The sequence below is a fragment of the Polypterus senegalus genome, chromosome 15, assembly GCF_016835505.1.
Source record: "Polypterus senegalus isolate Bchr_013 chromosome 15, ASM1683550v1, whole genome shotgun sequence".
Classification (NCBI taxonomy): domain Eukaryota; kingdom Metazoa; phylum Chordata; class Cladistia; order Polypteriformes; family Polypteridae; genus Polypterus; species Polypterus senegalus.
In genome coordinates this window covers 117,194,358-117,216,469 of record NC_053168.1, presented here as the reverse complement: position 1 = coordinate 117,216,469, position 22,112 = coordinate 117,194,358, and the positions used below count along the sequence as shown (strand labels likewise).

Below are 22,112 nucleotides of genomic sequence, written 5' to 3'. Positions count from 1 at the left end.
TGGGGGTCAATAAAAGGACGAGCGTTAGTCACGTTTCCGAACAGATTTTAGATATTGAACTGCTTTATACTAGCAGTTTTCTAATCGTGCTGTAACTCGGGGTTTAGTTGTTCGCCCGGGGTTAGCGGAACAAATTTAAACGTTTAAAGTGCAGATATTCTTCATTTGCAACAGATATTTTGTCACTCTTCACCCTCTCGAGTTTCCTAGTTCCTAGTAAAGGAACAAAAATTAAATATATTTGTTATAATCACCGACCTTAATAGAAGTAGTCTAAAACTACATCCCCTCATGCTTATATATTTGAAATTTGTCATTTTTACCTTAATGGGGGTGGCTCTTAGGGGGGCTTAGTAAAGAATCAACTATCAAAAATATATTCATATTCATGATTAGCAACCTAAAATAACATACAATGACACTCCACATGTCTAAATTACTAATTTTTCCCCAGGTTTTGTGAAAAGGGGTAACTTTGACCATTTGTATCCCAATTTGGGGTGAACCCCAGGGGTCGGTTGATGTGTATTGCACAACTTCACTTCTGCTGAAGACACCTATCTATGGTTTGCTCTTTACAATAAGGGTGTAATTTCCCGGACACAATATGGTCCAAAATGGCCTAAAAAGGTCTGGAGGACTGAAAAGTGTGGGCTGTGATTACGTTTTTTTTTTTGTTCTTGTTCACCTAGTGCCTACTGGGATGGACTTTATTTAACCGATTGTTGGTGCCAGGGAAGGTAAGCGCCAAAAAGAGGTGTCCTACAGTTAGTGCTGCATGCTGGTAATGGCAACTTAAAAGATGTCAGACGCAAATGAGGTAATTAAAAGTGTCTGTTTACTGTTGTGAACAAGAGTTTAGAATGTTTTTGTTTTATTGTGAAATAAGTGTACAGACCGTTCACAAGGAAATTCACTACTTAGACATTATACTTAACTCCAAACCACAGAAGCCAGGGATGCCTACTGCAGAAGACTGTATTACTGTTTATTTAAGTGCCTCAAAGCCTGCTTCACCATGACAGGTTCTACAAACTTACAATCGATTGTGTGCGAATAAACACATTCTGCAACAATCCGAGGTAAAGTAAGACATTTCTGAATTACATACCTGCTCCTGCTCCAATTCAATTTTACTTTGCTTGATGATGTTTTCCTTTTCCAGAAGTTCTTTCTGTTGCCTCTCAAACTCCTCTTTTCCCTGTTGTGAAAAGAACTCAATTCAGTAAGAGCTTGTTCTGTGTTGCCCTCACCAGCAGAGGGCAACAAACAACACTTGCGGCTTCAGGCTTTAGTTTAAAGGAGTACGCCACCCAAAAATGACATCTTTTTTATTGTTATTTAAATGGAGGAAAAAAAAATTAATCTCATATTTTCATGGAGAACACAGATGAACTTTATGATAGAAAGATGATCAATACTTGACTGCAGATAACAATACAAAAACATCCATGAAAAAACCTCAGGTCTCTCGTGCTACATGATCCACACGTAAAGACATCCAGTTCCGTGCTCACAAAGGACAAAACATGCATTTTTTGTTAGATAAATACTCCTGGAAAAATTGGAGAAGTGCATGCAGAGGACACATGTTCATACGGGATCTAGCCTTTGAAATGAAGACAGAACTCTTGACCAATGAATAAGGAGGAGAGGTGGATTTCTTTTTAATGCTTTGGTTCAAAATCCTTTTTATGCATGAGATCATTATTTAGGAAATTCATTCATTATACTAATTAAAAAGCTGCTCAGTATCCTCTCTTTACAATATGTAAAACTAGGGGGCTTCGCCCCTTGCTCGCTTCCCTCGCCAACCCCCGTTTTTGTTTTTCCAGATACACACTTTTAAGATATTTTTTCCTTTGCATTGTTGCTATTTCATTAGTTTCACTTTTATTTCAGAACTTCTGGAAAAATAATATGTGGAATTTTGTAAGTCCCAATATGCTGAATCTTTTAAATGAGGTCAGTGAGACTTGTGTTTAATGACTTTGTACCATAATTCAGGACAGGTTTCTCTGTTTGGAATTTCAGCACAGACAAAACGATCAACATCATCAGCCGTTAATAATTTTTTTTTTGCAAAGTACCGAATAAATGCATGTGAGGTAAACCACGTTTTTGAAAATCTCTTTTGACTTAAACTTCAAAGCCTTACAATATTTACATACTTCTGACATATCACCTGTGTCCATATATTCGATCTCTATTCGCCTTTTCGTTATTTCTCTGAGTAGTAATTTCTCTTTCTTTGCGCTAATACGATGTTTACTTCTTTGTTTTGACAATGTCGTTTATTTCTGCTTTCATATTCTTGCTCTGCATGTGTTTTGTGCCGACGTTTTTTTGAGTCTTTTTTTATTCCATTTTTCATTATCTCTAACCTGCTCTGCATGTGTTTGGCCCTTTTGTTTTTTAACCTCTTTATGACGTTTTACTTTGTTTTCTACTGTCTATTATTTCTGACCTCGCTTTGTCCTGCTTTTTTTTCCTCAATGACACCTGGTGTGTGGTGATTATTTTCCCTTTTTCGAGTAATAATTTCTGTTTGCGCTACTGCGATCTTTACTTTTTTTTAATACTTTCTAATTTTCCTACTTTCATATTCTTTAACTTTCTCCACATGTGTATCGCGCCAATGTTTTTTTTTTGAGCCTTTCGAATACCACTGCTGTCATAATCTCTAACCTGTTCTGCATGTGTATAGCGCTAACATCTGGATTGGACGTGCTTTTTATTCCAATTCCACTTTCTCCGGGCTGATGATTACTTTCCTTATTTTCTGAATTTGCACTTAGATTATTCTTTTTCTTTTTTGTCTCTCCAACGCTTTTGAGTCTCTTTTCTCTGCGCTGCTTTCTTCTTTGCTTAGTCGTCTACGTTTCATTTATAACGTATTGTCCTTATACGCTTTATATGCGCTGATAGCCCTGGATCTGTGTGTGCTAAAATCCTTACACTCACACGACTGAGTGTTTTGCTGCCTGTGGTCTTATTTGATATTGGTTGTAAGTAGGGAGTGGCCTGCAAGAATCTCATGTTCAATGTCATCGCGAGACGGTCCTGGGTCAATCTCTTGGCACAAAGTCTCATGTTTAAGGTCTCTGTGAGACGATCCGTGGCCAATCTCTTTAGTCTCGCGGGTCTTTTAAGTGCCTTCTGTGATCTTAACGTGAACATCATGTCTCGTCATCCTAGTTTCTCTCCAGGATTTTTTTTTTTATACTAGAAAGATTACCTTGAAGGATTCATAAAACTTCCAATCACTTATATGACATAAATGCCTTAGAAAGGCAAACAGTGTAACAGTGTTACTAATAATCTCAGCCATCCTCATTTAGTTACTTGAAATGACCATTAGCACACACATCATGAGATCCATGGACAGTTTTTATCCACAGGTGTAAAGGCTACTCAATCTTCCCTTTCTAGCCTGCGGGAAACATGCATTATGTGATGTACACGTGATAGAAAAAGTCTAACTTGACAGAAACTATTTTTAAAATGTGAGGGTCAATTAGCTAGAGGGGCTCCTACCAATCCTGGAGTCTCCAAACAAACTAAAAGTGTTCATCAACTCTGTGCGTCTTTATTTACAGTCCTTTATTAAATACCAACCTGATCTGTTGTGTTAGAATGTGAACCATGTGTATAACATGCTTCTTGGGATTGAGCCATCTGCACTTTGACAACATGATCTTCACATGCAATTTTCAGCCAACATCCTACTACAAGAAATGCCATGAAAGTCAACTTAACTGGCAATCATTTTCAAAATAATAGTACTTAAAATAAGCGTGAGATCTGATTGGCTGAATTGTAACCTATACTTGTGTCCTACAGGAATTAACTTTACTTGCTTTCACCCAATTGAGACCTTACATCTGGAACAGCTTTGAAAAGTCACATCCTCAGAAATGACTCCAAGAGCTACCGAGATATCGGGTCAGTTTAAGAGAGTCGGGATAAGTTTGTTGCTTACTGGGTCGGTTGTAGATTGGTCTAAGTTAGGGAAAGGTTTGTAATTAAAAGTCAGATAAAATGTACCTTACTGACCTGGAACTCATGCAGAATCTGCCAGTATTAATGATTTTTTAAGAAGTGTTAAACATCACATTTTTAATTGATTGTTGTCATGAAGGTGTGCTGCTGGCTATTAAGATTGCAGTACTGAGAAAAATGCATTATATTGGTCTGACACTTGCAGGGTGCATAGGTCACAGCAGAATGTGACAGTGATTACAAGTGCAGCACATGGTTACGACTAGTTATGCCCCCTGGATTTTCCCACTGTAGATATAAAAGCCACCTTCAAATGGAACTTTTGAATAACTGCTGACAGCGTAGTCTTCTAAACCAGTGGCCATGCCACTCATTGCTTTGCATACCCTTGACCCTCAATATAGGTGTCTGACTGCAGTGGTGCCAAGAATGCCACCAAATGGCAGGATGACTCTGGTTTCCACCTCATACACACTGCCAGTACCACGACCAGCCACAGATGCATCAACGAGGTGTCAGAGGCTGAGGTGGCACCCTATCTACAGAGTTTCTGTGGTGCCATATTCCAACACGACAATGAGTGACCACAAGTGGCACAAAACATCCTACGATTCCTGAGTGATTGATTATCAAGTGCCACACTTATTTGGCCTGTATGTTCACTGGATTTGTGCTCCATTGAGCACATCTAGGACAGTGTGTTCAATGACCACATACAGGACTACCAGCAGTTAACTACAGATGAACTTTGAGTGTTTATAGATGCTGCATGAAATGCCATTCCACAACCACACACCCAACACCTCTTCCTGATCACGCCAGACTGTGAATGCACCAAATCTTGACTACTGTGCTTTCCACATGCGTAAATAAGCTGTACTTCTCAACATATATGCCAGGTATCATCAATAATTTGCCATTTAACTATTGCTTAAATATTTCATGTCTTTTTTGATATTGCAATTTTAATAGCCAGCATTGTATAAATTACAGCACGGGCTTACACAGCTAGTTAAAAGCCTAGGGTCCTAGAAACTATTGAAATCATCAGAAAAAAACTGAAATATAGAGATGTCAGGTAATTGAAAGTAACTACTCTGGGCATCTCTCTCCTAGGACGATTCGTTTTGCCGACGTGCTCACCTCGCTTGTGTATTAGTGGCTAAGCGAGTTTCTGTTTCCTCGGAGGTAAAACCCATACCCCGACTCCACTTCCCATTTCCGGGCCGGACAGACAGAAACACATACTACCACGCATAAACGTTTATGTATATATAAGATACATTTGTTCAGATTTGGAGCAGAAACAGCGGGTTGTGGAAACTTGCAAAATGTTAGATTGACATGCCTTTGATACAGAAGTGTTTTTAGTGTTTTCCCATTATTTGCTGTATTGGTTGCAGCATATACATTTCTTTTTAATGCTATGTTATTACTTTATAATTACTTTGCAATGAAGTCTCCAAAAATATGCAACATGCTGACCTCTAAGTGAACCCAAGCTGATTGGGAAAAAATGTGACCCACCTGTAAATGCACATAGTCATAATCTTCCATCCAGCTGTTTACAGAGTTGTCTCCTGCTGATTTTGGATCAGTGCTGGCAAATCCTAGCAGAGGTCTACTCTGGATCACAGTCTTGTCATCTGTCTCAGTCTGTCGCTGGGGGCTATCATAAATATACTCCACAGATGCGTTCTCCTCGGCTCTGTGGTCACTAGCTGGATCAAAACTGTTGCTGGCTCTCTTAAATAGAAGTTCTGCACTGGAACTTATTAAGGATGAGAGTTGCTTGACATCATCTGGAATTGTCTTTGACACCATAAAAAACCTGTCCAAGTCATCACATTTGTTCTGTGCCTTGTTGATGACCAAGATATTTAGGGACCAGCTGCAGCTGTCAAGGCCCTGACTGGTTTGAACGAGGATCTGACTCGAATCCTCAAGTCTCTGAAGCTGTTTTTTCATTTTCGCATGCAAGGTTAAGTCTGCAAGGTCCAAAGCATTAGCTGCTGCCCCTTTGCTAAAGTTTAGAAACTCAGATAGCACTCTCTTAACTTTGTCTACTGCCACACGAATTTCATTAATGTGCATCTCCATGTACTCCAAGGATCTCCAGTTGGGCACAACGTATTCCATGAGACACGACACGGATGACTCAACGTGCTGTTGCAACCATGAAAATCTCTGAATGGCAGAGTCCAAATCCAGAAAGAGTTTATTATCCTGAAGCATGACTACAGAGGTGGATTCTTTAGATGCTGTGGATGAGGTGGACATGTTACTTTTAGTGCTGCCAGTGCTGGAGAAGGACAACCGATTAATCCCATCTGTCAAATCCTGGAATCCCTTGGAATCGAGTGAAACCTGAGGAGGCACATCATACACGCCTTCCTGCTTTGCACAAGTTTGCAGGCCCCTTGGAACATCATATACATCTTTTTGAGACCCAAGTTGCAGTCCGAAGAGCTGGGAAGGTGGAGTATCATAGATGGCCTTGCTGTTGGTTGGTGGAAAATCATAGCTGGACTGCACTTGTGGCTTGACGCTGGCAGGTGGGATATCATACACTCCTTCTGGCTTATTCACTATGGTTGGTGCAGGGAAATCATAGTTGCCTTCCTTCTGAAGAGCAGATGGTGGAATGGAATAAACCTGAAATTATAAGCATAAAACACTAAGACGTGCCATCTAGAAGGGCAATTTAAATGACCCACTTTCCGTAGAAAAAGGCATGATTATAGGCAAATGGTCTTCTGATTTTCATTAGGGAATGGAGGCTGTGGTCACAGTATAAAAAGCTACCAAGTATTTCCTCTTAGGCAAAGAAAAATAAATAATTTTCAGACCCTCCTAACCGCACAGCGCAACGAGAATTCTGAAGGAAATCAAAGAAAAAAGGCACACCATTTAGAGAAAACAGAAGATACTAATCAAGGTATTTCAAAACTTTATAACACCTTTCTCTCCCTCTCTCGAAAGAGCCAAAGCATCGTATTTTCTGTATTTCTCTGTAAGCTTACGAATGTCAATGACGCATTTTTTTTTCTAAGCTTTGCAACCCCAGTATTATTTCTCTCTAGGTTATTAGTGAAAAGTCACACTATTTTTTCTCATTTTCTCACTTTAAACTTTGATATATGGCAAAAAGTATTGGCACCCTTCCACTAATTAAAAAAATATACATTTTCTGTGAAATAGCTAATAAATGTAATTGTCAGCCATTGTCTTAATTCCATATTCTATACAGCAGATGCTTTGCTTTTGACTTAGTCGTCGACTTAGCATATTACAGGATGACCAAAAGCATTTTGGATATACATCATGAGATATTTTGGAGACACCTTTGATTCAGTATGGAAATGCAGCCAAACCAGCTAAATGACAACTCATTAGCACAATACTTCAAATTAAACCTTTTTGTTATCAGTCTGGAATACAGTATCTCTGCCGATCATGCCCACTGCACTGGAAGTCAGATGACAGATGAGGCGCTACATTCTGTTTCTGCCAACATAAGAAATTGCAGGCATAAAAGGTCATTTACAACAGTGTATGGTTTTCCTAATGGAGCAAGCAGTGACATTCCATTAAAGAACAAGTCATCTGCAGTTTTAACAGAGCCACACAGCACTTTTGAACTGCCACGCAGGGGTTATTGTGTCACTTCACAGGGGAAAAACCTCATCAGCTCTGTTTTATTGCTTAGTGGTGCTCGACAGACTGTCCACCACACCCCTGCCATCAGTCTATCCCCCTAACCTTACCCAACTGTTGATTGTGTCTCATTTCCTTGCAGCACTAGATAATTTGTGGGACAAAAGACTTATCGATCAGGTCTCGTTGCATTGTGGCACTGTAAGCTTCAACCCCATCCTGCACTGAAAGAATAAATTCATTTTGAGTCTGCAAGTTATTCACATCCACTTTATGGCTTATGCATATTTTCACGCCCAAATTCAAACATAGTTTTAGAAGACAAGAACCCTGGTGTGGGATTTTCCAGTTCTGGCGTCAAACAGGTGCTCATAAAGGTTTGGATTTTGGAGTATTTCAAATTTTGGACTTTTGAATAAGGGATACACTAAACCTGCATTTTAAAAAAAATAAAACAGCTAAAAATGACATGGACAAAAATTATTTGGACCCCTGAGCTAACATTTTGTACCACATTCTTTACTTTTGAGGCAGCAATTGCAATCAAGCGCTTTCTGCATCTCTGAATGCTACACTGGCAATTTGACCCACTCTTTTTGGGAAAACCACTCCAGTTCTCTTAAGCTTGATGGGTTCCTTCTCCTAATTATGAGTTTCAGTTCTTCCACAAATGTCCAGTTGGATGCAGATCAGGACTCATAGCAGACCACTTCAGACAATTCCAATGTTTTCTTCTTATCAATTCTTGGGTGCTTTTTGAGGTCTGTTTTGGGTCATTAACCCTGCTGGGGTCCCGTGGCCTGTGACTTTTGAGAGTTTTTGGACACTGGGCAATATTTCTCACTCCAGCACACTTTATTAATCTTTTGATTGCATGTTCTTTTCTTTGTAAGCATTGTTTTCTTTTCCATGAATGCAGCTGTGCTGTTTTGACTTACCAAAAAAAAGCTCTAATTTAGTTTCACCTGTCTAAATCCATTCTCCTAGAGGTCTATGGCTTGTCAGCATGCAGTTTAACATTCTGAAGTTGGGCTTTTTTATGTGACGTGGGGCCTTCTACCATGAAGTCCACTTTCATTTAGACAGCAAGGGATTGTGCAACCTGAAACTTCTGTACCTTGATCTTGAAGGTCAGCCTGAATTTGTTGAGGTTTTCCTTTCTTTTTTCTCCACCATTCGAACTATCCTTTTGTAACGTCTGAGGTCAATTTTCCTCTTGTTATCGACTACAAGGAGGTTAGCTACAGTCCAATGGACCTTGAACTTCTTCAGTATTTTAGTTTCCATGTTCACAGGAACATGAAGCTCTGTGGAGATGTTCTTAACCATGACCATGCTTGGCTGTTGTCTTCTTCCTTTCCTCCTCAGACAACTTTCTGGTTTTCTAATGCTCACAATGACACAACATAGCAGAGTGAGGACTTTACTCCATTCAAACAGTGACCGCTTATAAGACTGAAGACACCTATGAATCTCTGATTAGAGTATTTAGTCTGCTCGAGACTTCAGTTATATCTTTTACCTTCTAAGGAATCCCAATAATTCTGTCCATGCCATTTTCATTTGTTTTATTTTTTTAAACAATGCGTTAAGTCCTATATCAAAAGCAAAGTGTCTGCTGTATGGAATATGGAATAAAGAAAGGTGGATGCCAAATACTTGTCAGTTTCAACTTATTACATGGAAAAGTGTGTCTTTTTTTAAATAGTTGTAGGATATGAATACTTTTGGCTGCATCTGTTATCTATAATAATTACAAATAACTTGTATTACAAGTGAAAATACTGATATAAACAAACTATTATACCTGAAGGCATAAAATCCTATTTTCATTTTTTGTCAGTAACACACATATGTGGCTATTTATTACCATAATGTGTATTTGGATAAAGTTTGCTCAACCTTTTTGAATATAGGTACAACTTGTTATTTCTCATACTAATATGATCAAACAGAAATAAAAAATGACCCTGTTTATGTACTGTACTATGCTACATACAAGGATGTTTGATGCGGTTATATCTGTCCATCTTGGCATACCTTATTGCGAGTGGTGTAAACATTGACATTTTATTATTTAGCTCTATACTAATAGTGAGTGACACATGAGGAGGTGACCCAACCCTCAATTCCTATGGGAAATGCTTACCCCTTGTGTCGCTGGAGGAATGTCATAGACTCCCTGGGCTGCAGAGTCCACCAGTGGGCTATGAAACATTGGCCCCTTCTGCGATGCTGGAAGGAGGTCATAGACCTAAAGGCAGAAAACACAGCTGATGATATCTTGTAACATATGAATGGTACACAGTGTTGGGGAAAAAGTAATATGCTGTAGGTGCAGGGGGATCTTAGAATGCCATAAATAACTGTAATTAAGAATAATGAAGAAAAGTCACACTGGAGACCAAACACTTACCCCTTGTGTACGGGCAGCTGGAACATCATACACATCCTTCTGGAATCGGGGCTCATACACGTATGTCTGCCCAACTCGAGTTGGGGTCACCACCTGCTAATAAACAATAAGAGAAGGTCATTATATATGAGGCCCATCAGAGTGGACCTGAAGAACTTAAACCTACACATAAAAATCTCAAATTCTCCTGTTCCGAGGAACATTCATGGAGTGTTGCAAGGCTATACCAAAATAGTGGGCTTTAACAGAAATGACATCCAATCATTCATTAATATTCAGACCTGCTTAACTTAGTTCAGAATTCAGCAACATAAATAAACCAAACCAACAAAATAAAATAAATCTGCAGTTGAGGGCAGTCTCCTTATCACCATCTGCATGTGCATTAATCTGCAATATTAAAACAAAACAAGAGACTCAAATGTTAAGCCTGACAGTAAGAGTGTGTGATGTGCATCGTCTATGATAATATCTTAATTATTGCTATAATGATGTGTGAGCTGAAATTATTGAGTATGTCATTCACTTTGCCAAAAAAACAATCAAAAACATGCCTTGAGAGTCCATTCAAACTACAATTAATATCCTATCAAAAATGGCAAGCTAGATCAATAAAAGTTTTACAAGCACATTTTTAAAGGGTGCAAAATATTGTCTAATTATTGTTATTGTCGAAGTCCCAGAAAATATCGAGATATAATTGTGCATTAAAATTACACACTCTTACCTGACAGTCATGATTGTGCAGTGGTCCCTAGAAGCAGGCAGAGGGCTGTTTTTAACACTGTGAATTATCTCTCTATTATAAAAAAAAAAATCCTGTGGGAGGGAATGACTAGGAGACGATACATGATCTTCACGTTAAGATCACGGAAGACAAATAAAAAGGATTTGATTATCATTATTTCTTTCAGTCAGGTTCATATTTGGAGGATGTGTTGTGTTCAAGATATATTCCGTGTTTGTCAACCGTTGTAAAGATAACAGGTTTCATTCATTGAAGTGTTCACTACCCAAATCGGTACTCATGAATCTAAGATGTTTAACAGGCATTCCCGGTATTAAGTTGTGGAATTGCCTGCGAGTATATAGCGACAGCGTCTCTATTAACTTGTGGATTTTTCTCCGAGTATTTAGCGACAGCGTCTCTATGACCTTGTGCATTTGCCTGCGAGTATTTAGCGACAGCGTCTCTATGAACTTGTGGATTTGCCTGCGAGTATTTAGCGACAGCACCACAAAGTTGTTTCCGTCTAGCTGCATCAGAAAATGTACCACAACGTCTGACACGCCTCCGGTTATATATATATATATATATATATATATATATATATATATCATATATATATATATATATATACACACACACACACACACATATATATACACACATATATACTGTATAGTACAGTACCTCTTATACATATGCAAGTGGCACATCTTGTACCTTGAAACTACCATTTTATAGGTGAGACTGAGTGAGATTACGTGGCTGACAAATTCACTGCATACTCAAAATCTGACAGCAGGAAAGAGGAAGCTGTGCAAGTACAAAGCCGACAAAGGACAGTCGACAATTCTCACTAGAATAGTCATTCTATTAATTAATTCTGTAAAAATAGGGGGCAAGACAAAAAGGGGTTTATTTACAAAAGGCTACCATTTTTTGACTATCATGAAATTCAGTTAGCAAACTACAAAAACTAATGAGAATTCAAATCTTGCATGGTTTCCATAAGTTACAACTGGCAGGCGAGGAATGCTGCAGTCAGGCGCCGATGGCTTCTGGCCAACTGTGCACATCTAGCAGTGCCGTGAAAAACAGAAGCCATACGCCTGACTGTGAAATGAGACGGCGTGACACATGTAACTCGCAGTTATGCCAAAAATGACTCTGGGGCACTTTAAAGTTTACAGTGCTGTCATCAACTACTGTATTTCTGTCTTTTAACCCTATCGCTTACAAAAAAGGAATGAAATGGAAAAAAAAAATTATTCAAGATGACTGTTGTGGGTTGATACTCATATTGGCAGCAAAAACAGAAGAGAGTTGGCTGCCTTACTAAAGAACACAGACAAAAGCAGCCCAAGACCAAAGCAGCAGGCTCCATTATACACACAGTAGAAGCTTAATTCATACACAACATACACACACAGAGAAGCATATGTTCACTAAAACAGATATGTACACACAGTCAAATGTTTCTAAGCATACATAAATATACAGAAGTACTGGATATCCTATAATGCACGTTAAAGCAGGCACACGTACAATACAAGCTTGTGCATACTAAAAACATGTTCATGCATAAAAGACCATGCAGACACCTAAGGAGACACACTAATATGCTCACAAATGCTGACGCCCAGTAGATAAAGGCGTCCCGCACATATTCCTATTCAGTTGCATGCCTAACATGTAATCACATGCATATACAACACAAGTATACATACACAAACTCGCGTGCAAACAAGCAGAAAGGATACAGAGGTGCTTGTACACAGAACAGTTGTGTTTATGCATGCATGTACATAAATGGAACACATGCAGACAAAAACATGTACAATATAAAAGTGCAGACACACATAGGCCCTTTTTTTTTTTTAGACTAATCTAGGCAGCAACGCAAAATGCAAAAAGCAACAAGCAAATACTGGTATAAATGCATACATGAAGTTTATACCTATTCACATATAAATTAAAAATTCATGCAACAAAAAGCATTTCTATACTGACATAAAAAATGGTACCTGGATCCAAATGAGCACAGGTACGAACAGGAACAGAAAACAAACCAAAACACACTTGTCCAAACAAGTGAACACAGACGGACACTTCTGCACACTAACTTATCATACGACATCTTGAAGAAGTTCATCTGGACACACAAGCACGTGTTCTACAATGAAACACACGCACACACCACAGGTGAACAAGACATATAAAAATACTATTACATAGAAATATTGTGATTATACAAACATACATATATACTTGGTTATGCATGTTTCATGTATGTACAAACACACATACACACGCACATACAGACACATCCAACAAAACCACAGATCCATGGGTGAGAACATCCACATTCATCTAAACAGACATACCTGGGTACACGTACAAAAGTCTACACACACACACAAAAAGTATAAATACATAAAAAATAACACACGCGCACACACACACACACGTACACTGGCAGCTGGCTATACAAATATACAACAATGACTATTACACTGGATGGCTTTGAAGTCGCTGCCCTCCCTCAGTCACCCCGACTCCTCTTCCGCTGACTCGCCACGCACAGACACAACAGCGCTGGTGAAATGTCAAGTGACATCGGGGAATGTGTGTCTGGGGAAAGCCTCAGAATTATTCCTAATTGCAAAAACAGACTCAAACATCTGCTTTTGCTTCCTTGAGGAGTCTGTTTATGTCTTTCCAAACACAGCTGGCATGGGAAGCAGTTGGCCGGCTGACAGGCAGGCATTTGTCCATCTCTCTCAGTCATGGATATGTGCATCAGCCTGTTACTAAATGGAACCAGAGGTGGTGGTGCGTGCATGCAAAAATGAGTTTGGTGTGAACTGGCCCCTTCAGAACAAACAGCATGGACAGAGAAGATGTACTCTCTACATACTGTGAAGAGACCAAAATGTGCTGCTGGCCAGCAGAACTCTCAAAAGAGCAGAACTCTTTTTGTTGATTAAAAAAAGGCCCGATTTACACCTGAGCATGCAAGAAAGATTTGCTGTCTGAGCTGGACTGTAGTATAGTGTCACTATATTCAGGAGGCAGCCCTCTCAGAGATTCACAAATTCAAAAAATGGTGGTGCACTCTTCGTTACAAATGATTCACTTGTGTCCAACAACTAGATTGTAGATTGTGTTGAATGAATTTTGGAAGAGCGCTTCCATATCACAGTGGCATATGCTGCCTTCTATCTGGCATGTGCTTGTCCTTTTCCATTGTGTATGTAATTTTCAAATTATATTAATTCATGCAGTTAAGTCTGACTGGCAACTTTTAAACGTCTTCTGTGTTAATGAGTGTGCCATGTTAAGGACTGCTTCCCTTTCAGGACAGGTTTAAAAACTGTGGCCACTACTACAATGGCAGGCTTTGGCTTTTAGTGATCAGAACCGCACAAAAAAGATCAGACAATATACATGAAAAGAGAGCTTAGGGAATCAACCTGAGAAGAAAAATGTAAGCCACATCTTCTAAACAAGAAATGTTGTGGGCCATTCCTTTTATAACGGGCTGTACTCCAGTTTACTTCAACTTCCCCATTCTTACTCCTCCATTCCTGCCCCTTTGTTTATTTCCCTTTCTACGCCTTATAACTGCCACCCCATTAACTTGTTTCCCCATTACCTTCATTACATCTATTCAATTTGCTTTACTTCAATTCTTTTTATATATGGTTACTTTTACATTTCACTTCATGTGATCTTGAACTCCAAATCCCTTAACTTCACTACAGCTTTCCCACGACTCTCGTACTTCATCTCCCTCTGCAGATTCACATTTTTATCTCTGCTCCATTTCAAATCCTTTTCCCACCTCCTCTTTTCATTTAATTTATTCCTGCTTCAATTCTTGTCTTTCTACTAAAATTTAATTCACTTACTTTTATATAATTCACTTTATATCTGTATCACTTCAGTTTATTCTTAACTTCAATTTTTTTCTCCTCCTCACCTCATTTTTCACTGTACTTCATTTCACTTCTCCATTCTTCCAGTGTATCTAAACTGAACTCCTCAACAATAAACTCTCCCCTCAATTTCAATACATTTAATATTTCTACTCAATTTGAAATGCAACTTCACTTGCATTCATAAAATCTTTTATGAAGTCTTTGAAATCACTTTAATTTTTTTATGTAAACTTCAGACTAACTGGTATGAAAAAACACATGACATTTAATTCATGTTGATGTTATACAAAACATCAAGCTTTTTGTTTTTTCTGGGTTGGTGCAGGAAATTACACTGTGATGATGAACAGTGTGGCGGGTGGCCCGAATCCTTACCCAGCCAGGACGCCTAGAGTGTGAGAGGACCAGGGGAGAGAGTATTTATGGGATAGTTTCTCCTCTAGGCCGATAGAGGGCAGCCCCTTTGGTTTCCAGTGGGGCCACGGGTTATGAGCATGGGGGCTCAACCCTGTTGGAACCCATGGCCCCCGCCAGGGGGCGCATGGACGTTTCCAGGGCCTTATTTGGTCATGCTTCCCTCCACACCCGGAAGTATGGCTGGAAGTAACTCGTTAGGCACCTGGAGTCCATCCAGGTGCCCTGTGAAAAGGAGCCGCCTCACTCCATAAGTTGGCCAGAGTCAGGAGGAGAGGACAAAGCCTGAGGAGGAGTGGAGGGAGAATGACTGGAGGCAAGAAGGGACTGAATGGTATTGGTGTGTTGTGTTGACTGGTATTTTGGGAACGTCAAATTGTAAATAACGTGTGTAGTGTGGAAAAACCTGTCTCCTGCCTGTCTGTGTCCAGGTTAGGGTGGCAGAGTGCCCCCTAGTGGCACACAAGAGTATATTAACAGACACCTTAACCTTGAAGTTGTACAGGACACATCAGCTGACCCTGGGGTTCACCGCCTAATAATACAAGAGGTCAAAGTTAGGTCAAAGCTCCTTTTCACCAAATTTTGAACAAAAATGGGGATTAGTAATATGTGTGCTGTTGTATTATGCTATTTTGAAGTTGCTCATCACAAATCTATTTTTTTGATATTTGATTCTTTACCTGCTGCGGTGGGCTGGCGCCCTGCCCGGGGTTTCTTTCCTGCCTTGCACCCTGTGTTGGCTAGGATTGGCTCCAGCAGACCTGTGTGACCCTGTAGCTAGGATATAGCAAGTGGGATAGTGAATGGGGGGTGGCACGGTGGCGCAGTGGGTAGAGCTGCTACCTTGCAGTTTGGAGACCCGGGTTCGCTTCCCGGGTCCTCCCTGCATGGGGCTTGCATGTTCTCCCAGTGTCTGTGTGGGTTTCCTCCGGGTACTCCGATTTCCTCCCACAGTCCAAAGACATGCAGGTTAGGTGCATTGGTGATTCTAAGTTGTTCCTAGTGTGTGTTTGGTGTGTGTGCGCCCTGCCTAGGGTTTGTTTCCTGCTTTGCCCTGTAATTAGGATATAGCGGGCTGGATAATGGATGGACATTTCTATTATAGTTGAGAATATTTATAGACTTTAAAAATATAATTAAAGCGCACATTTTATATTTCAAATACATGATGCAACTATTCTTGTTTTTATATGCTTCTACCTCATGAAGTAAATCATTACATTTTGTATGAAACCCTGAATTACGGCAGCTACACCAATTAAGACTTAATTTTGACATTTCCTTTTTGCTTTCTGTCCTTAAACTTCAACCTTTCTCTTCATATCCATGTTCATTCTTAATTCCTACTATTTAAATGATCTCAAGCCTCTTCACTTCACCTCCACTTCATTGTACCTGCTTTCCCTTTTTATTACCTTTCCTTTCCTTCATCTTCCCTGATTTGACTTTTATTTCACTTATTTTGTCTAATAATTCTTTCCCTTTTGTGACCACTCCATTCCCCTCACACATCCTAGGCTTTCTCAATTCCCTTTTTATTTTAGACTAAGACACAGCTGCCTAATATATGTCCTTTATAGCGCTTTTAAACATGTTGATATTCACTGTAGAAAATGTTGGCAACAGTATGATGGTTTATTGTTTGTTTGAGTTCAAGTCTCTGACCAGAATTCCTCTGAAAATAAGTCAGCTGGTAGGATCATTAACCTCTACATGCATGCCTGTATAGTCGGGGTTGGGACTGCGCAATCAGTGTACTGTAACAAAATGTGCCCAACTAGCTGTAAGCACCCATGCATGTCACCAGTGAAGCGTGCAACTCATAACTCCATTTCTAAGGCTGTCTATTCTGGCACTCTCAAACATACTGGGGGCAGGGGGGTTTAGAAGATGAATTAAAAAAGGATGTCATAGAAAAAAATAAGTCTACACAGATTTGAACCCAAACTGCACTTACACAAGCTGAAATTAATCTTCCACCCATTCTTTTTAGAGATGTTTTGTGCTGTTCAGAATTACAACAGCAATGGGTATTACACTTAACACTAGAGCCTAAGAAAATACTCGTAAATCCCTTTGCACCTCTCCGTCAGCATCTTTTGTCTTGTAAATATGTCAAAAAGCAGCAAGCATTTTACTATCACAGCTCCCCACCGCCACACAGTTTTATCAGCTCAAGTCTGTTTACCTGCATGTCAGTTGCTTAGAGTTGTATAGAATAAATACAATAAATACTATGTACGTATATCGTTATTTGGAACACATGCATTTCATGTGTGTTCCGTGTCTACAACAATCTATGTAAACACATCGTTAAAACAGAAAAGTTTTTCATGTTTTGGTAATAATTGACAAAATGTAGACATGAAACATATAATGTGTGAAGCCTGAAGTCCAAATATCAAATAAACACTTTCACAAAAGGTACAAGTATAACAAAACAAGTGCGCTTTTATTCAAGAATATAACTGCAGAAAATGAACCCAATTATTATAAAAACATGAAAAATACGGAACACACATGATATGCATGTGTTCCACATAATGATACAGTATTTACTCTATAAAACTCTAACCAACTGACACGCAGGTAAACAGACTTAAGCGGAGAAAACTGTGCGGCGGTGAGAAGATGTGAAAACAGGCTGCTTGCTGCTTATTGACACATATACAAGACAAAAGACGGTGACGGAGAGGTGTGAAGGGATTTAAGGTAGGACAGATTTACAAGTTTTTTCATAGGCTTTGGTAATTCTAGTGTTAAGCAAGGGATAGGCGAGTCTAATGTAATACTGGAATTCAGTGGACACCCAGCCCAATTAAGTGTCGCAATTTCAACAAGAGCGAGAGAGCATCTCACCTTCAGCATGTCTCCAGGCCTGCCTATGGTCAGCATTTACAAGTGGAATTTAGGCACCTGCACAATAACACTCTATGCAGTGCTCTCAGAATTTGCTTGTTAACTTTAAATTCACTAAGTGAATAAAATATATACTATATCAAGCCTTAGATATAAATGCAAGGCTGTGATTCAGCTGGCATTAAAATCAAGAGTGCAGAAAATCAGAATTCACTTTCTTGGTCAGATACACTAATGTGTACTAGGAATTTGTCTTGATAGTATTGGTGCGACATACGTGGACAACACAGAATACAAAAGACAAGTATAAGAAGGTAAAATATAAAATGATAAAATATGATGCAGCATACAAGGGCAATACGCAAAAATAAAGAGGTGATAGGATAAAAATGTCCAGGCATTTTAGTGTGAAGGTATACAGTACATAGATATTGAGTAGAAGCTTAGACCGGATTAGTAAGAATAACTGTATGTGGAAAAAAGTAATGGGTTGTTTTAGCTTTCACTGCACAAACATGTTCCATAGAGGGACGTTTTTGGAACAGTTGATGCCCTGGGTGTGTCGGATCAGCAATGATCTTTACAGCCTTCCTTCTTACCCTGGACTCATATAGGACTTCAATGTGTGGTAAGTTACAGCCTTCGATCCTTTCACAGGCTTTGGTGATGCATTGCAGATTGGCCTTAACCTGAACAGAGGTAACACCAAACCAGACAGTTATAACTTAGCAGGTTGTAACTTAACAAGGAATGCCATCCATTCCTTGAACCATATATAAAAACACACAGTAAAAATCATTCTGGTTCTTCTGGACACACTGTCAAATCAATTGGACTTGCTAATTCTGAGAGCAGCTTGCCTGCTTCTGTCATCTGCTCCCACATTTCTGTTGTCTCTTCTGTGTTTCCCTGCTAGTTTGCAGTCTCTCACTCTCCTTCTGGTCTCTTCTGTGTTTCCCTGCTAGTTTGCAGTCTCTCACTCTCCTTCTTGTCTCTGTTGTCAATGTGCCTTGACAAGACAATGCTGTCTTTAGTCTTTATCTCCTCTACGATTTTATTTTGAAGATGTCCTTAGAGTCATACCAATACACTGCAGTACTCTTGGGTGACATCTGGACACACCACAGCTCTGTTCCACGGCTTCCAGGTGAACTTGTCTCCACGGATTGCTCATGAGCAGCTTGCTCTTCTCGAATTAAGGACATTGCTTCTGGGCTCTGCCACCACTGTCAGCTGGCCACACCTTTGGCTTGCTGACTTTTTAGGCTTTAGCAATAGTTTCTGGATCCTCATGTATTGTATACAAATATTGTATGACTATGTCATTTGTTTTGCTGTATTAAATTTGTAAAACCAATCCATGAGCATCTTCGGTAAAGATAATTATGTAAAGATCAAGTGAATTAAATACATCAGTGGCAGGCTCCAAGTGCCGTCTTCATTTTACCCCTCACATTATTAGGCGACTGGGTCCTTCACAGCCCTGCTCCCTGGTATAAGACCTCTTCCCACAGTTCGTTAGGATTTTTCTAAATCCTAACAGGTTATCACAACATTCAACTATTTCTGTTCACATGATAACTGTATGTTAACATACCTCGACTTTCCTAAAATTAAAACAGACAGTTGAGAAACAAGACAATACACAGTCCATCTGTGTCACAGTCACTTGGCATTAGTGCCACTCTGGCTGAGCTTTTGTTGTACCGCTTGCAATGTGACATTCAAGGCTGGATGACTACAAATCCAGGTCCAGGATGAGCGGATGGGAGAGGCTGATGTATGAACACAGCGAGTTTGTGTAAACGGATGGTAACGCAGGCCTGCCCACGTTTTACAGTTGGAGCCACCACTCTGATTACAAAACTACAAGATTAGACGGGAATGCAAACACACCTGTCGTGTATTCCACTTGGGACGTCACAGTGACAATCCCAGCTGTATCTATGATGACAAAGATACAGTTGTTACGGAATTAGAATTGGGGTAGCCTAGCCCTTATTTACATTATATGCATTGTTTTTGGACATGTGTTTGATTTTATGTGTGTCATCAAGCAATAGAGTGCCTTCTCTGATCTATTTACAGATAATTCAGTAGTACTAGGGTGTTGTACTGTGTTAGCCATTATTGATGCAGTGAGAAGTTAAGCAAAATGACACCTTTTATTGGCTAACTAGAAATATTACAATATGAAAGCTTTCAAGGCAACCCGGCCCACTTCTTAAGGCAAAATGAAGAAGGGGCCCGAGTTGTCTCGAAAGCTTGCATATTGTAATCTTTCTAGTTAGCCAATAAAAGGTGTCATTTTGCTTAACGTCTCAGATAATTCAACAAAAATGAAAATAAAAAAAACCTTAAGAACCAGCAGAAGATCTCAATCCAGTGATATCAGCCAATTCTTTATGACAGCTGGCCAGGCTAAAGCTCAAAATGTATAAAGCTGTGCAAAACATTCAACACTTGGTATGAACTTGGGACTATGTGATTGTTCCAGTGTAGACAGTTAATGGCACCCGTTCTCCCCCCTCAATTAGTGGCAGTGACAAGTCTGACCGTTATTCTTTCCATGTTAAACTTTTCAGCAGCACCTATTCATAGCTTGATACGGTCCGACACTCACCCAACACTCTCGACAACTGCTTACAGACAATGAGTGGACTTCACAAGAATGAAGGCTGGAAGACCAGTTGAAAGGTCACTATGAGGGCTTGTGCAGCCACATCGGACTTCTTGGCACGCGCCCTGTCATGTACAGCTTTGATAACTGCCGATATGACAAGAGGAGGTGGAAATATTCAAAGCTTATTTTATGCTTTATTGTTCCTTTGAATCCAGTGCACAGACATGTCAAGTTTATTTATATACTGAGCTATTTAGAGACGATTGTAGAACATGACGATAACACAGTGAGACAGGATGCCAAGCAGGAACTGGCCCTTGACCTGCCATTAGACAGGTTATTGTACCTACCATTTGTTTTTTAATCTATGCCAGTGTTTTCATGGAAAAGGTTATTTCAAAAAAGATCTTTTAAAGCAAATGCCTCAGGAGTTAGGGCAGAGGGTACAGCTGTAGGTACGTGGAGACTGCGGTTTTTTTTTTGGTATTACTTTGTAAATTGCCTTATGCGGTTGCTTGTCTTGAAATACTGTATACAAACACGCTTACTGGCAACTGTGTCAAAGTTGGTTCAAACATTTAGCATCAATACAAAATCCTGATGTTCTTGGCATCGTAATGCCATTGAGGGACTGTCTCATTTTTGTGATAAATAGCTCACTCACACACAGACTAAGAAAATTTAGCACTGCACTAGGTTTGGTTTGTTTTCATTTGTCATGCTAAGGCTAACTTTAACTCATTAATAAAACTTTGGGACGTGAACAACATCTGCAATTGCAGGTGTAGGATTTTGGATGGAAACGTCAAATAGCGTAATAGTTTGTCGATTTCTGTTTACCCAGTTTATTATTATTATTACCATTAATAATAATAATAATAACACCTTAAATTTATATAGTGCTTTTCTCACTACACAGAGAACTTTACGTAGCAAGTGAGGAGCCGCTTCAGCTACCACTAATGTAAAGTATCTATCTGGATGATACAATGGCAACCATTTTTGCCTCAGTACGCTCAACGCACTTTAGCTGTTCGGTGGTGAAGTGTTGAGAGAGAGAGAAAGAGACAATTAGAGACGGGGGATGATTAGGAGGCCTGCATGACTAGGCCATGGAGGACAATTTAGCCACGACATCGGGATACACCCTACTCTTTACAAAGGATGCCCATCTTTATGGCCACATTTTTATGTCTCATCTGAACAACAGTGCCATTTTTACAACACCGTGGTCCCCCATCACTGCACTTGGGCATTGGGATCCATATTCAGACCACAGGGTAAGCAACCCCTGCTGGCTTCACCAACACCTTTTTCCAGTAGCAAACAAAGGTTTTCCTAGATGACCTCCCATGGAATTATTGGCTGGGCTTAGCTTCAGGTAGATGACCTATTCTGAAGTGCAGGTGGTATGGCTGCTGCACAATTCTATACAATTTCAAAGACCCGTGGAGGTGGTAATTCCTATCA

At 39.6% G+C, this 22,112-nt stretch overlaps 1 protein-coding gene across 2 annotated transcripts in view; it reads right to left on the bottom strand.

Moving 5' to 3' along the window:
• nedd9 (neural precursor cell expressed, developmentally down-regulated 9) overlaps positions 1-22,112 on the bottom strand; it is a 64,549-nt gene that overhangs the window by 2,115 nt on the left and 40,322 nt on the right. Inside the window, exons 3-6 of one of the 2 annotated variants that reach the window (XM_039736332.1) lie at positions 10,076-10,168; positions 9,809-9,913; positions 5,530-6,657; positions 1,112-1,201 (exon numbers count right to left, since the gene is read on the bottom strand). In XM_039736332.1, coding sequence (XP_039592266.1) covers positions 1,112-1,201; positions 5,530-6,657; positions 9,809-9,913; positions 10,076-10,168 — 1,416 coding nt within the window. Of the gene's footprint in view, positions 1-1,111; positions 1,202-5,529; positions 6,658-9,808; positions 9,914-10,075; positions 10,172-22,112 lie in introns of both variants that reach the window. The other variant, XM_039736331.1, reaches the window with a different exon arrangement.